General features: G+C 37.8%; 1 protein-coding gene across 4 annotated transcripts in view; it reads right to left on the reverse strand.

The window, feature by feature from the left end:
• Positions 1-16,512, reverse strand: part of PCMT1 (protein-L-isoaspartate (D-aspartate) O-methyltransferase) — a 49,528-nt gene that overhangs the window by 14,806 nt on the left and 18,210 nt on the right. For all 4 annotated transcript variants that reach the window (XM_004368832.1, XM_004368834.1, XM_004368830.1 and 1 more), the window contains exons 2-3: positions 8,095-8,199; positions 6,797-6,828 (exon numbers count right to left, since the gene is read on the reverse strand). In XM_004368832.1, the coding sequence (XP_004368889.1) occupies positions 6,797-6,828; positions 8,095-8,199 (137 nt within the window). The remainder of the gene's footprint in view (positions 1-6,796; positions 6,829-8,094; positions 8,200-16,512) is intronic.

Consider the following 16,512-nt stretch of genomic DNA (forward strand, 5'->3'; position numbering starts at 1 on the left):
CTGAACAACTCAATCCTACAGTCATTAAGTGGGGCCAAGCAAGGCCCTTGTCCATACCCAGTGGCAAGAAGGTAGCTGCGGTGGCCAGAGAGGAGTGTCAGAGACCATGCAGAGTGAAGAAGACATCTGTGTTCATAGTGGACCCACACAGGGAGTCAGAACCCACGCTAAATGAGGCGGGTTTCTGTGTGATGGGGGGATCAGTGCCAGGTGTCAGAGCATGAGAGGAGAGTGGGATGGCAGCAGAAGCAATAGTGGGAAATTGGCTACATACAGGTGAACTGACCAAATAAATACATACTTAGGGAAAAAGGAACCAGATTTCTTACTGTTGAGAAAGGAGTGAAATCTGGAAAGAAAGAAAACTAAAATGAACCCTCTGGTGTTGGACTGAAATTGGAGGTATCTGTGTGAATTCTGAAGTTTTCAATATGTATAAAGGAAAAGCGATAGAAATAAACATAAATGCGTGTATATGAATACAGCAACATCCCAGTAGCAATGAGCTACCAACTTGATGGCACCAAACAACAATGTATCAATGTTAATTTCCTGATTTTAGTATTTATATTGTGGTTATATAGGAAAATGTCTTTGCACAAAACGCTAAAGTATTCAGAGGTAATGGGACGTCATTTCAGCAACTTACTCTCAAATGAAGTAAAGAAAGAAAAGTTCTTTATACCATACTCGCAACTTTTCTGTAAGTTTGAGATTGTTTCAAAAAGTTTTTAAAAAAATTTGGCTGACCGTATCTGTATGATGTTTCAAAATGGTATAGTGGGATACTATCTCCAAATCCTCATTATGAACATCAACCAGTAGGGCAAGAAAGTACCAATTAATGAGGCTTCTAAGACAAATTAAGGAGCCCTGATGGCACAACAGTTAAGTGCTCAGTTGCTAACTGAAAAAGCTGGCAGTTTGAAACCACTCAGAGGTTCTGCAGGAGAAAGACCTGGTGATCTGCTCCCATAAAGATTACAGCCTAGGAAACACTATAGGGCAGTTCTACTCTGTCACATGGGGTCACTCTGAGTTGAAATCAGCTTGAAGGCACACAACAACAACTACTAAGACAAACTGGATTAAACAGCTTTTACTGAGGAAACGGCTGGGGACATTTAATTTAGTCAAATTAAAAGATTTAACCTGAAGGATGGGATCTCTATGGAGAGATTGTGTGTGTACTTTTTCCAGAAGAAAATCCGTATCTTTCATCAGATTCTTAAAATGATCAGTATCCCCCAAAAGTTTAATAATTTCTATGAATATGGTAACAACTACCACACCATAAGAAAATGGAAGAAATTAAAGAAACAACATAATTCCTATAATACCTAGCTTTCCTGAATCTAAAAATCAAAAGACTAGAAGGGACCTCTTCAAGTTGCCAAATCCACAATCTAGACGCAGTACAGCTTCAACATATTCCTAAAGAAATTTTGGAATATTTTTCTTTTTTTCAGTACTGTGTCCATCAGTTTGTTGTACTGTGGTGGCTTGCGTGTTGCTATGATGCTGGAAGCTATGCCACCAGTATTTCAAATACCAGCAGGGTCACCCATGGTGGACAGCTTTCTGTGGATCTTCCAGACTAAGACAGACTAGGAAGAAGGATCTGGCAATCTACTTCTAAAAAAAACTTGGCCAGTGAAAACCTTATGAATAGCACTGCAACACTATCCGATATGGTGCTGGATAGATCAGGCTGGAAGGCACTCAAAATATGACTGAGGAAGAGCTGATATCTTTGAATTATGGTGTTGGTGTAGAATCCTGAATATATATACTGAATATACCATGGATTTCCAGAAGAACGAACAAATATGTCTTGGAAGAAGTACAGCCAGAATACTTCTTAGAAGCAAGTATAGCAAAACTTTGTCTCAGGTACTTCGGACATGTTATCAGGAGGGACCAGTCCCTGGAGAAGGACATCATGCTTGGTAAAGTAGAGGGTCAGCGAAAAAGAGAAAGACCCTCAACAAGATGGACTGATACGGTGGCTGTAACAATCGGCTCAAACATACCAACAATTGTGAGGATGGCGCAGGACCAGGCAGTGTTTTGTTACGTTGTACACAGGGTCACCAGGAGTCAAAATTGACTTGATGGCACCCAACAACAACAACGTCTGTATAGAATTTTTTTAGGGGTGGGTTACTGCTAAGTTATCATTAAAGTCTCACTCAGATTTTAAAATGTCTGATTTTAAAGGCTTTCAGTCATAATTATAAGCTTTTTCCATGCTTTTATCACTATAGCTAGCATATTTCTGGATAGCCCATGCTCATCTCTTTCTAAGTCTAAACATTGAGTTTTTTAATATTTATTTTAATAATTATGAAAATTTTTAAACTCAGAAAAACTTTAAGAATTTTCCTCCTCACATAGAGTCACCAACTGTTTATACTGTGCCATACTATCTTGCCAAACCATCTGAAAAATAGGCTGTACACATCATGACCGTTCATTCCTAAATACTTTAGCACGCATCTGCCAAAAACTGGGACATCCTCCTTCACCACCACATCATCATTAGTACAGTCAACAAAATCATCAATTCAGTTATCATCCAACATACATGCCACATTCAAATTCCCTCAATTATCCCCCAAACTGCCTTTACAGTTGTTTGCCTCCCCCAATCCATTCAAGGTTCATGCACTGCATTTGGCTGTTACGTATTTTTTATCTCTCCAATCTAGAATAGTTCTCCCCTTAACCCTTCTCCACCGACCACTTCACTCTGTTCTTTAGAATATTCAGCCCTTTGAGGAATTCAGTCCATTGTCTTACATAATGTCCCACATTTCAGATTTGTCTATTTCCTCGTGGTTAAATTCAGATCAAAGGCTTCCAGCAAGGACACCACACAGTAGGTCACACTGTGTACTTCACTGCATCAGATAAGGAAGCACATAATGCGAAGCCATCTCTCTACTGGACATGCCAGGCTCAACCACTCAGTAAATGTGGTGGCCACCAGATGACTATTTTAAAGGCATACTTTTCTCTTCGTAAGTAACAAGTAATATAGAAAATATAAAACTAGAATGCTCCTTAGAAGCGAGGATGGTGAGATTTCGGCTCGCTTACTTTGGACACATCATCAGGAAAGATCAACTGCTGGAAAAGGACATCATGTTTGGTAAAGTAGGTCAGCGAAAACAAGGGAAACCCTCAATGAGATGGACTGACACAATAGCCACAACAAGGGACACAAATATACCAACAATCATGAAGATGGCACAGGATTGAGTAACGTTTTGTTCTGTTATACATAATGTCGCTATGAGTCAGAGCCAACTCAATAACAACAACCACTAGTCATTAGAGAGATGCAAATCAAAACTACAATGAGATACCATCTCACCCCAACATTACGGGCACTAATTAAAAAAAAAAAGCAGAAAATAGCAAATGTTGGAGAGGCTGCGGGGCGATTGGAACTGCTGGTAGGAATGCAAAATGGTACAATCACTATGGAAAACAATATGGTGTTTCCTTAAAAAGCTAGAAATAGAAATACCGTATGATCCAGCAATCCCACTCCTAGGAATATATCTTAGAGAAATAAGAGCCATCACAGGAATAGACATATGCACATTCAGGTTCATTGCAGCATTATTCACAACAGCAAAAATACGGAAACAACCTACGTGCCCATCAACAGATGAATGGATAAACAAACTATGGTACATACACACGTGAGAATACTATGCAACAATAAAGAACAATGATGAATCTGCAAAACATCTCACAACATGGATGAATCTGGAGGGCATTATGCTGCGTGGAATAAGTCAATTACAAAAGGACAAATACTGTATGAGACCACTATTATAAAAACCTAAGAGAACGTTTATACACAGAAAGAAATAATCTTTGATAGTTACGAGGGAGGGAAGCAGTGGGAAGGGAAAAACACTAACTAGACAGTAGATAAGTGGTAACTTTGGTGAAGGGTAAGACAGTACATAATACTGGCTGGGGAAGTCAGCACAACTTGACCAAGGCAAAGTCATACGAGCTTCACAGACACATCCGAACTCCTTGAGGGACCGAGTTACTGGGGTGAAGGCTGGGGACCACGGTCTCAAGGGACATCTAGCTCAATTGACATAACATAGTTTATAAAGAAAATCTTCTACATTTGACTGTGGTGGACAGTCCAAATGTCCGTCAACTGGCAAATGAATAAACAAAATGTAGTATATTCACAACAGGATATTACTGAGCAATAAAAAGAAGTACTGATGCATGCTAAAACATGGATAAACCTTGAAATTACAATGCTAAATTAAAGAAGTCAGTCACAAAAGGCCACATATTGTATGATTCCATGTACATCAAATATCCAGAATAGGCAAATCCATAGTAAGAGAAAGCAGATTAGTAGTTGCTAGGACCCGGGGGGAGTGGAGAATACGAACAGATAACTAAGAGCACAGGGTCTCTTTTTGGGGTGATAAAAAAATGTCCTGGAAGTAGATAGTGGTGATGTTTACACAACTGTGAATATAGTAAAAACCACAGAATTGCACATTTTGAAAAGGTGAGTTTTATAGTATATGAATTATATCTCAAAAAAAAAAAAAAACCCTGTTATTTAAAAAAAAAAAAAAAGTATTCTTTGCCATGGAGCAATTACCAGGCTTTGTCTGGCAGTGAACTCAACGCCCAGCATCAAACTTGAGGGGAAGAAAAAAAAAAAAAAATCACACAATATTTCTTTTAATACCTGAAAACGTATCCTGCCAGTCAATTTCCCAACACATTGGGTATCAGTTCTCCAAAATACTTTTAGGACTAAGTGAATGTTTCTACTTAAATTTTTCATTTAAGTAGTAGTTCAAACTGCTTGCAGGAACCTTAAGGCTATAAACTTTTCTATTATTAGTTTCTTTGAATCGGTAATGCACATAGTTTTAAAAACTGATAACATATAGAGGGTATACAGTGAAAAACAAATCTCACTTCCACTTCTATCCCCCAATGGTCTAATTCCCCACCTTAGAATAATCGCTTTCAGTTTTCATGCCTATAGGAAGACGTATGTGCTATATACATATGCCTATTTGATCTTCATAGATCACAGAATACTTTACATACCCTTCTGCACTCTAACACTAACAATGTTTCTTGAAGATCTTGCTATATACATATTTACCGAGCATCCTCATTTAACAGCTTCACAGTAGTCCATTGTATGGGTGTACAATAATTTATTAACCATCCACTATTAGTGGACTGAGGAGCCCTGGTGGCACAGTGTTAAGCGCTAGGCTGCTAACCAAACCCACCAGCTGCTCTGTAGGGGAAAGATGTGGCAATCTGCTTCCGTAAAAATTACAGCCTAGGAAATCCTATGGGGCTGCAGTTCTACTCTGTCCTACAGGGTTGCTATGAGTTGGAATCGACTCAAAGGCAATGGGTTTAGTTTAGGTTTTATTAGTGGACTGAGTGGCTAATTTTTTTTTATATTATAAACAATGTGCCAGTGAATATCTTTATTTAAGTCATTTTGTACTTTTGAAAATACACCTACAGGATAAATAAAACAAAACTGGGAAGTCTAAGGTGTATTTATTCCAGATTTTGATAGATCTTGCTAAATTGCCTTCTAAAGACACTACGTCAATTTACTCTCCCACCAAAAAAAGCATGTGACTGCCAGTTTCCCCTTGCCAATATACAGCATCAAACTTTTTGAGCTCTGACAATTTGATAGGTGAAAAATGGTACTTCACTACAGCGCTAATTTGCAATTTATTAATTATAAGTGAAGATGATATCTTTTTGCTTAAATGTCAGGATCATTTGTATTTCTTTTTTTATGAACTATCATTGTTACCCTTAACCTATTTTCTTTTGGCTTATTGGTTTTTTGCTAATTAATTTGCAGGATACACGTGTGTATGTATATATGTTTACATATGGAAATTTGCCCTAAACTGTCAAATGTATTACAAATATTTCCTTCAATTTTTCTTCTTTTAATTTTGCTTCTGACTTTTTTCCTGTACAGAAATCCTAACTTTTTATGTTGCAAAATGTGTCTTTTTTAAAAATGACTTCTGTTTTTTGTCACGTTTAAAGAGGCCATTCCTATTCAATTTTTATAAATAATTCTATTTTTTTCTACTATAATTATCAGTTCCCTATAAATATTTATGTAAAATTCATTTTATTATAAAGAAGGCTTTAAGTATAGAAGAGCTTCTCCAACTCCAAATACTTGTAGAGAATCAGAAAAGCAATTGCTTTGAAACACCAAAAACCAAGAGTACTCATTCAAATAAAGGACATTTAAAACCCAAGAAAATTCCCAACAGATTAAAAGTGCTAGATCGCTTAAAAAATAGGTCTTTCTCAAGGTTATGCAGCTAGTTGCTATACCTGACCATTCCCTAATGAATTTTACAAATAAATGTGAAACAATATTCAACTTCAGATTTCTATAACCTGCCCATTATACTATTTAAAATATTCCCTCCCTCAATTGACTCTTACTGCTAAATATCTTTTATGTTCAATTTTTACATGATTAGATAATCATGACAATCACCACAAACTTTAGTATAACAGTTTTTACCCAGAGGAGCTGCTTTTATATACCATATATTAAGAATAAAATGTTCGTTACTGATTTATAATTCATAGATGATAAAACTGATCTAATTAGAAGTTTAAAACCTTCTTTAAACACTTTTTTTTACTGAAGAATTAAATAAAAGATCCTAGAGGAAAATGTGATCCATTTGTAACCAAATGAGCAAAGTTAACTTACCATGTGTGGAGCACTGATTGTTGCTTGGAAACCTGCAAAACAAGATGAGAACTACTGATACATTCATCAGCAAAAACATACTTAATAATCCATACAATTCCTTTTTAATATCCATAAATTACTTTCCACAATAATTATTTGAGTTTTGATAATCTTGAGAAAATAAAACTTTTATTTTGCACTTTAGAATACTGCCATATAGCTGTTAAAATTAGAAAAGAGAATCATGCCAAAGGCCAAGCTGCTCCTCTCTCTCCCACTAAACGGCCCTACGATTTCTAGAAGTTTCTTCTTCTGTGTCGTTTGCTAAGAAAGGAAGAATTTCAGTAAGTTGAGAATTGATAGCTTTTTTACTTTTTTCTCCAGATTTATAAAAAAGAAAATATGTTTCTTTATACAACAGGTATGTTCCTACTGTTTGCAAAATTAAATTGCTTCATATTTCTGGGAACTTTTAAAAAGCTGGAGCAACTGGTAATTGAACTAGTTTAAGAGACAAATAAACTACTTCGGTTTAGTCTTTATACTATTATCTAATATTGATTCACACAATCTTTTCTTGGTTTTTAGCTTTTAGTTTCTTTTCTCCAGTGCTGCTTTCTCACAACTTATTTACCTGCTTCTGCCTTTGAAGCAATTTTCACTGAGCGGTGGTAGCAGGTGCCTTCGGGGTTCAGAAGCTCCCCAGGATCTTCTCTGCTGACTGTGCTTCAAAAGAAGATAGCATGGCAGCTGGCCGATAGAATCCTGAGGCACTTCTAAGCCTCAAAGGCGCCCACTGCCAAGGCTCAGCAGTTCAGCAAAACCTGCTTCAGGAGAAGGAGTTAAATAAGGAACTTTCTAAAAACAAAGGCAAGCAAAAAAGTCAGGGCAAATGAAGCAGAAAGTCAGTAATACCTTAATTACACTTAATTCTTTTAAATATTGACATAAACAATTAATGCTCTTGCAAAAAGCAATCTTCAGCCAACATTAATAAATCTAAGGAAAACTCAATACTCAGCTACCATAAGTTTTCATTAAAAGTATATTTTAAGAAAAATTTTTCAAAATCCTTTATATATATTATATACTGTTTGAAAGAATATAGAAGATGCATCATATATAATATCAGATTATTAAAATGGGTATGTTTGGGATTAAAACTTACTAAGGTATAATATTCAAAGGAGAAAGGTAAGTAGATAAATACCTGTACCCCAGACTAGTTTTACCTGTTTATTTTTGTATGGGGAAAAAAAAAAAAATTAGAGAGTCAGTGAGGGAAAATGTGACATTTTCAGAAATCCAGAGCTTACCTATTGATTGTGGAGAATCCATATAAGGATTACATTTTGCGTAGTGGGAGCGGTCTGTAGCCAGCATTACTTCAAATACTTTATCTGTCTTGATGATTCCATTTTCTGAAATGAGTGAGGCAAATAGTTTAAGCAGGGGAATGATATGCTCAGATGTATTTTAGAATAATTACTCTGGCTGTAGTGTAGAGACAGGATTAGAGGAAAGAAACATTAGAATTTGCTGCAATGGTCTTCAACAATGACAGCAAGGCTGGAGAAAAGTAGAAAAATCTGAATTACATTTAGCAGAGAATTATACCTGACTGATTGGATTTAGGGGTAGGAGTAAGGGTAATGGTCAAGATGCTGACGTTATTCACTGATTTGAGAAATCCTAGATAAGTTATTTATGATAAGATATTTATTCAGTTAGGGACTATGGAGCATAAAAGGAGGAGATATTGAACAGTTAGTTGGACATACGGATCTGGAGCTCAGGAAAGAGATCTGGGATAGAGATACAGATTTCCATTTATATAAATGGCAACTGAAGCAATGGAAACGAATTGACTATGGCCAAGGAAGAAGACATAGAGAAGAAAAACAAAAGCCAACATTTAAGAGATAAGCAAAGAAACTGGAGTCTTCAATGATGATGTGAAGGAGCAGTACAGAGGTGGGATGAAAACCAGGAAGATCAAAGAGCCCAAGAGAGAAGTGAAATTTTCAAGAAGGAAAGTAAGGTCAACAAATATAATATTTATGAATAGGTATACATTTGGTTTCCCAATCATTGATTCTCTGAGATTAAGTATAATATGTTAAAATAACCCTCATGTATCATGCATAAAGTTATTATGTAACATCCTTATTTACTCATTCAATATGCTTACTGATTGTCTAATACATACCAGAGTGCTACATGCTTAGGATTACAAGAATAAATAAGATAGCAATAGTTCTTGCTCTCACAGATCTTAAAATCTGTAAGAGTTTATTGAATGTATGAACTTGACTTTAATTTAACAATCTAGAAACCAATTACATTTTTTTTAACCAAACCAAGATTTGCTTAATTTGGCTGCATTATGAACAACCATTTAACAATGAGACTATTTTAGTAAAAGCATATGAGAAGTTTTAGATACTCATTTACGCAAACTAATTTAATATATTCATCAACTGTAGCGGTTCCAGGTTCTGGACAGTAATGATGGCCACCAAAACCTGAATTTCTCCACATATCCTCTGAAAACACCTAAACCTAGGTCAACAAGATCCCAAATAAAATCACACATAACCCACGCCTTCACATTCCTAGGAGACAGAGAATATCCAGAGAAGTCTGAATACTCAAACTTTAAATTACCTATATGTAGAAAAATAAACAACAAATTTCAACAAATCTCCCGCTACTGATGGAAACCTGTGGGTACAGAGAATGGAGGCTGGTGGACTGAGGCTTAAAAGACTGCAAAAACAGAGCAGAAGGAAGCACGGGACACAAATAAGTACAGACAAAATCACTCCAAGAGAAAAAAAGACCAACAGTAAATAATAAAATACTAATCACAGGTCTGGGACTTGAAAGTTTACACACTGGCCACAAGAAAGGGGCTTAAAAATCAGTGAGTGAGCAAGGGTGCCAAGGCCATTCAAAGGAGAAAGAACAGTCTTTTTCAACAAATAGTGCTGGGACAACTGGATAGTCTTATGCAAAAGAATGTTTTATCTCATACTGTATACAAAAGTTAATTGAAGATGGATCAAAAACCTAATTTAAGAGTTAAAACTATAAAACTCTTAGAAGAAAATATTGGGGTAAATCTTCATGACCTTGGATTTGGTAAATGGCTTCTTAGACATGACACCAAATGCATGAGCAACAAAAGAAAAAATAGGCTAACATGGATTTCACCAAAATTATAAACTTTCATGCTTCAAAAGGCACTATCAAAAAAGTGAAATGACAACCTACAGAATGAGAGAAAATATTTGCAAATCATATATCTGACAAGGGACTTGTTTGTAGAATATATAAAGAACAACTTAATAATAAAAAGACAACCCAATTAAAAATTGAGCAAAGGATGTGAATAGCTATTTCTCCAAAAAAGACCTATAAATGGACAATATGTACATGAAAAGATGCTGAACATAATTAGTCATCCAAACCAAAAACAACCTGTTGCCATCTAGTTGATTCCGACTCATAGCGACCCTACAGGACAGAGTAGAACAGCCCTCATGGGGTTTCCAAGGAGCAGCTGGTGGATTCAAACTGCCGACCTTTAGGTTAGCAGCCAAGCTTTTGACCACTGTGCCACCAGGGCTCCATAGCATTCCTAGTGGGTATGAAATGGTATCTCATTTGGTGTTCCCCCCCCCAACCCCACTGTGGTTTTGATTTACACTTTCCTGATGACTAATTGGGGTCCTGATAGCACAGTGGTTAAGAGCTACGGGTGGGGAAGGGGAAACACCAAATGAGATACCATTTCATACCCACTAGGAATGCTATGGAGCCCTGGTGGCACAGTGGTTAAGAGCTACGGCTGCTAACCAAAAGGTTGGCAGTTTGACTCTATCAGCCGCTCCCTGGAAACCCTATGGCACAGTTCTACTCTGTCCTATAGGTTCGCTATGAGTTGGAATCGACTTGACAGCAACGAGTTTTAGGATTGCTATGGAGTCCTTGGGTGGTGCAAACAGACAGGCTTCACCGCAAACTGTAAGGCCAGAGGTTCAAGTCCATCCAAAGGCACTTCAGAAAAAAGACCTCGAGATCTACTTTCCAAAAACCAGCCACTGGAAACCGTATGGCGCACAGATCTACTGGCACACATGAGAACGCCACAAGTCAGTTCACTCAGCAGCAACTTGGTTTTTTTTTTTTTTTGTTCTGTTTTTTTTTAGGACAGCTATAAATAAAACCAAGTAACCCTGGTGGCATAGTGGTTGAAGCGACTGACTGCTATCCAAAAGGTCGGCAGTTCGAAACTACCAGCAGTCCAAGGGAGAAAGATGTGGCAGTCTGCTTCCGTAGATTTACAGCCTTGGAAACTCTGTGAGGTCGCTATGAGTCGCAAACGACTTGACGGCAGTGGGTTTTTGGTATAATTAAAACCACCACTCGTCTGTCAGTTTGTCATACTGTGGTGGCTTGCATGTGCTTGCGTGTCGCTGTGATGCTGGAAACTTCAAATACCAGCAGGGTCACTCACGGTGGAGAGGTTCCAGTGGAGCTTCCAGACTAAGATTCACTAGGAAAAAGGATCTGGCAATCTAATTCTGAAAAATTGGCCAGTGAAAACCCTATGAATAGCAGTAGAACACTGTCTGATGGAATACCAGAAGATGAGCCCCTCAAGTTGGAAGGCACTCAAAATACAACTGGGGAAGACCTGCATCCTCAAACTACAGTGGACCTTAATGATGTGGATGAAGGAGAGCTTTTGGGACTTTCATTTGAGGATGTGATGAGACTCAAAATGAGAAGAAACAGCTGCAAACATCCATTAGTAATCAGAATGTGGAATCTACAAAGTATGAATCTAGGAAAATTGGACGTTGACAAAAATTAAACGGAACACTTGAATATAGATATCCTAAGCATCAGTGAGGTGAAATGGACTAGGATTGAATCAGACAATCCTATGGGCTTGTGATGGTTAAGACTGTGTGTCATCTTGGCTGGGCCATGATTCTCAATGTTTATATGTGATCACTCCCATGATGGAATCTGCTGTGAGTAGTCAATCAGCTGAAAGGGAGTTTCCTTGGGGGTGTGGCCTGCATCCAAATATAAGCAGACGTTCTGGCTTTTTTGCTTGCTCTGGATCCTGCGGCTGCCTCTGTTTGTCTGACCTCTGGTTCTTGGGACTTGTATCAGCTTATCTGCCAATCTTAGGATTGTCTATCTTCACAGCCTATGAGCAGGAGCCCTACTCTCCGGCCTGCCCATCTTGGGTTCGCCAGCCCCTGCAGCTGCGTGAATCAGAAGAACCCTCGCGGTCTTGCCTGCCAACCTGGGGATTCGTCGATCTTCACAGCCTGTGAGCAAGAGCCCTGCTCTCCAACCTGCTGATCTTGGGTTCGCCAGCCCCTGTGGCTACGTGAATAGAGAGAAGCCTCTATCCTGATCCACGGACTTGGGATGTTCCGGCCTCTACAATCGCATGAGCCGTTTCCTTGATATAAATCTCTCTCTATATATATTTATACGCTTTACTGGTTTTGCTTCTCTAGAGAACTCAGAACAGACTGCCAGAAGAACAAACAAATCTGTCTTGGAAGAAATACAGCTAGAATGTTTCTTAGAAGCAAGGATGGTGAGTAGGAAAACCAGAGGAGGAATATACTTTCCTTCATTTCTAAATTCCAGCCACCTACCAATATGTCTCAAATGGCATTAATCGGAAATCTGTTTAAATGAACTATTAGTTTATTTTAAAGCAGCATTTAAAAAAATTAATGCTGTAGATTTTTTCCCCTAAAAGTTTATTTTTTTAAATATGTAAGAAAAATATTAAACACATTTATTGAGCAGTTCTAATTACTAAGTGATGGTTTATGTTCACGTTGAGCATGGGATACATAAAGGAAAAACCCTCAACAAAGAGAAGCTCCCTAAACAAAAAGATTATACAATAGTCTGAAAGAAGATATGAAAGTTTGTTTAAAATGATTACAGTGATAAGAGAAGGAACAAAAACCATAACAAAACACCCTATGAATAAAAGAAGGGCAGATTTGAAAAACTACCATAAGCAATCTCTAGAAATCAAAAAGAGTCATTGAAATTAAAAAGTCAAAAAGACAGGTTAAATAGTATATTAGATGCAGTCAGACACTACTGGCAACCTGCAAGGTAGATTTAAGAATAGTACACAGAACACATAGAGATAAGTGAGAGAAAACAGGAAGGAGGTGTTGAAAGATATATGAAAGATCCTATACATCTAAAACATATATATCCACAAGGAGACAACGGATAGAATGAAGGAGAAGCAAAATTCAAAGATATACTGGCTGAGAATTTCCAAAAATTGAAGAAAAGAAAAAACAAATTCCAGAAAAAAAAATGGAATTTGTTCAAAGTGCTACATGAAAATAATTTAACCCAACTAAATTATCAGAGTATGGATGAAAACTCTTGATCCCCGAGGGGCAAAGTACATCCCACTTGAATTTAGAGACAATCTCAAGAACAGATTTGATGCATTGGACACTAATGACCCAAGACCAGAGGAGTTGTGGAATGACATCAAGAACATCATAGATAAAGAAAGCAAAAGGTCATTAAAAAGACAGGAAAGAAATAGAAGACCAAAATGGGTGTCAGAAGAGGACTCTGAAACTTGTTCTTGAACAAACAGTAGCTAAAGTGATTTGAAGAAACAATGAAGTAAGAGCTGAACAGAAGATTTCAAAGGGTGGCTCGAGAAGACAGTATTATAATGACACGTGCAAAGACCTGGAGTTAGAAAACCAAACAGGAAGAACACGTTCAGCATTTCTCAAACCGAAAAGAACTAAAGAAAATATCAAGCCTCAAGTTGCAATATTGAAGGATTCCATGGGCAAAATATTGAGCAATGCAGGTAGCATCAAAAGAAGGTAGAAGTAATACAGAGTCACTGTACCAAAAAGAATTGGTCGACATTCAACCATTCAGGAGGTTGCATATGATCAACAACAGATAGTACTGAAGGAAGAAGTACAAGCTGCACTGAAGGCATTGGTGATAAACAAGTCCCCAGGAATTGACGGAGTACCAATTGAGATGTTTCAACAAACAGATGCAATGCTGGAAGCGCTCGCTAAGCCAAGAAATCTGGAAGACAGCTATCTGGCCAATCAACCGGAAGAGATCCATATTTGTGCCTATTCCAAAGAAAGGTGAACCAACAGAATGCAGAAATTATCAAACAATATCATTAGTATTACAGGTAGACAAAACTCTGCTGAAGATAATTCTAAAACGGTTGCAGCAGTACATCGACAGGGAACTGCCAGAAGTTCAAGCCAGATTCAGAAGAGGCCTTGGAACAAGGGATATCATTACTGACGTCAGATGGATGTTGGCTGAAAACAGAGAGTACCAGGAAGATGTTTACCTGTTTATTACTGACTATGCAAAAGGCATTCGACTGTGTGGATCATAACAAATTACGCATAACACTGTAAAGAATGGGAATTCCAGAACACTTAATTGTGCTCATGAGGAACCTGTATACAGACCAAGAGGCAGTTGTCCTAACAGAGCAAAGTGATACTCAGGAGAGATGTGCATCAGGGTTGTATCCTTTCATCATATTCATTCAGTCTGTATGCTGAGCAAATCATCTGAGAAGCTGGACTACATGGAAAACAACGCGGCATTAGTATTGGAGGAGGGCTTATTAACCTGTGATATGCAGAGCTGACAAAATCTTGCTTGCTGAAAGTGAAGAGAACTTGAAGCACTTACTTATGAATATTGAAGATTACAGCCTTCAGTATGGATTACACCTCAACATAAAGAAAACAAAAATGCTCACGACTGGACCAATAAGTAACATCATGATAAGCAGAAAAAACTGAAGCTGCCAAGGATTTCATTTTACTTGGATCCACAATCAATGCCCATGGAAGCAGTAGTGAAGAAATCAAATGAAGTATTATTGCATTGGGCAAATCTGCAGCAAAAGACCTCTTTAAAAGTGTTAAAAAGCAAAGACGTCACTTTGAGGAGTAAGGTACGCCTGACCCAAGTCATTTTATTTTCAATCGCTTCAGATAGATGTGAAAGCTGGACAATGAATAAGGAAGACTGAAAAAGAACTGATGTCTTTGAATTATGGTGTTGGTGTAGAAATACTGAATATACCATGGACTGCAGAAGAATGAACAAATCTGTCTTGGAAGTAGTACAGCCAGAATGCTCCTTAGGGAAGTGAGAATGGGAAGACTTCGTCTCACATACTTTGGACATGTTATTAGGAGGGACCAGTCCCTGGAGAAGGACATCATGCTTGGTAGAGGGTCAGTGAAAAAGAGGGAGACTTGCAATGAGATGGACTTACACAGTGGCTGCAAGAACGCCTCAAACATAGCAACAACTGTAAGGACGGTGCAGAATGGGGCAGTGTTTTTATTCTGTTGTACAGAATCTCATTATGAGTCGGAACCAACTCAACAGCACCTAACAACCACCACAAAATCAAAAAGTCAGGTAATATCAAGTATGGGAGAGGATGTATACAAATTTGAACCCTCACATACTGCTACTGGGAATATAAAAAAATACAGCCTCTTTGGAAAACAGTCTGGTCGGACCCAGAAATCCCACTCCTTAGTGTATTTCAAAAAAACTAAACCCGTTGCTGTCGAGTCGATTCCGACTCATAGTGACATAAAAAAATGTCCACATAAAAACTTGTACACAAACGTTCACAACAGCCAAAAGGTGGAAACAACCCTAAGTGTCCATCACCTGATGAATGAATAAACAAAATGGTATTTTCATACAGTGGAATATTATTTGACCGTAAAAAGGAATAAAGTATTGCTATATACTACAACATGGATGAGCCTTGAATATATTATGCTAAGTGAAAGAAACCAGTCACAAATCAACATATACTGTATGATGCATTTATATGAAGTGTCCAGAATAGGCAAACGTATAGAAATAGTAAGCAGATTAGTGGTTGCTTAAGGCTTGGGGTGGTGGTGGGGTGGGCAACAGCTAAAGGTTATAGCACCTCTTTCTGAGGTGATAAAAATGTTAAATTGACTGTGGTAATGGTTGTACATATCTGTGAATATAATAAAAACTACCAAATTCTATATTTTAAATGGGAGACTGTATGATATGGAATTATATCTCAATTAAAAAAACAAAAACAAAATCCATTGCAGTCAAGTTGATTCTAACTCATGGGGACCCCGGGTATTACAGAGTAGAACTGCCCCACAGGGTTTTCTTGGCTGAATCTTTATGGAGGCAGATCGCCAGGCCTTTCTTCCACAGTACCACTGGGTGGGTCTGAATCATCAACCTTTAGGTTAGTAGTTTAATGCACCTCTAAATAAAGCCCTTAAAAAAAATCAGTAGGACCAAAGATAGTCTGAGAGTAGCACTGCTTCTGGGGGAAATCAGATAAACAGAGATGTGGCAAGATGGTAACAAAGAAAGTAAGAAGAGAAAAGTAAGGATCCTGCAAAAACCAAAGAAGGAGCCCTGGTGGCACAGTGGTTAAGCACTCAATGCTAACCTAAATGTCAGAGGTTCGAACCAATCAGTTGCTCTGTGGAAGAAAGATGTGGCAGTCTGCTTCCATAAAGATTATAGCCTTGCAGAAGGGGAGTAGGAAGCTGATGATAGGGAACACAAAGTAGAGTAAGGATATTGTTGATGTGTTGTGAGATTGTTAACCATTGTCATAGGGC

This window comes from Trichechus manatus, unplaced genomic scaffold (assembly GCF_000243295.1).
Source record: "Trichechus manatus latirostris isolate Lorelei unplaced genomic scaffold, TriManLat1.0 scaffold00002, whole genome shotgun sequence".
Taxonomy (NCBI): Eukaryota; Metazoa; Chordata; class Mammalia; order Sirenia; family Trichechidae; genus Trichechus; species Trichechus manatus.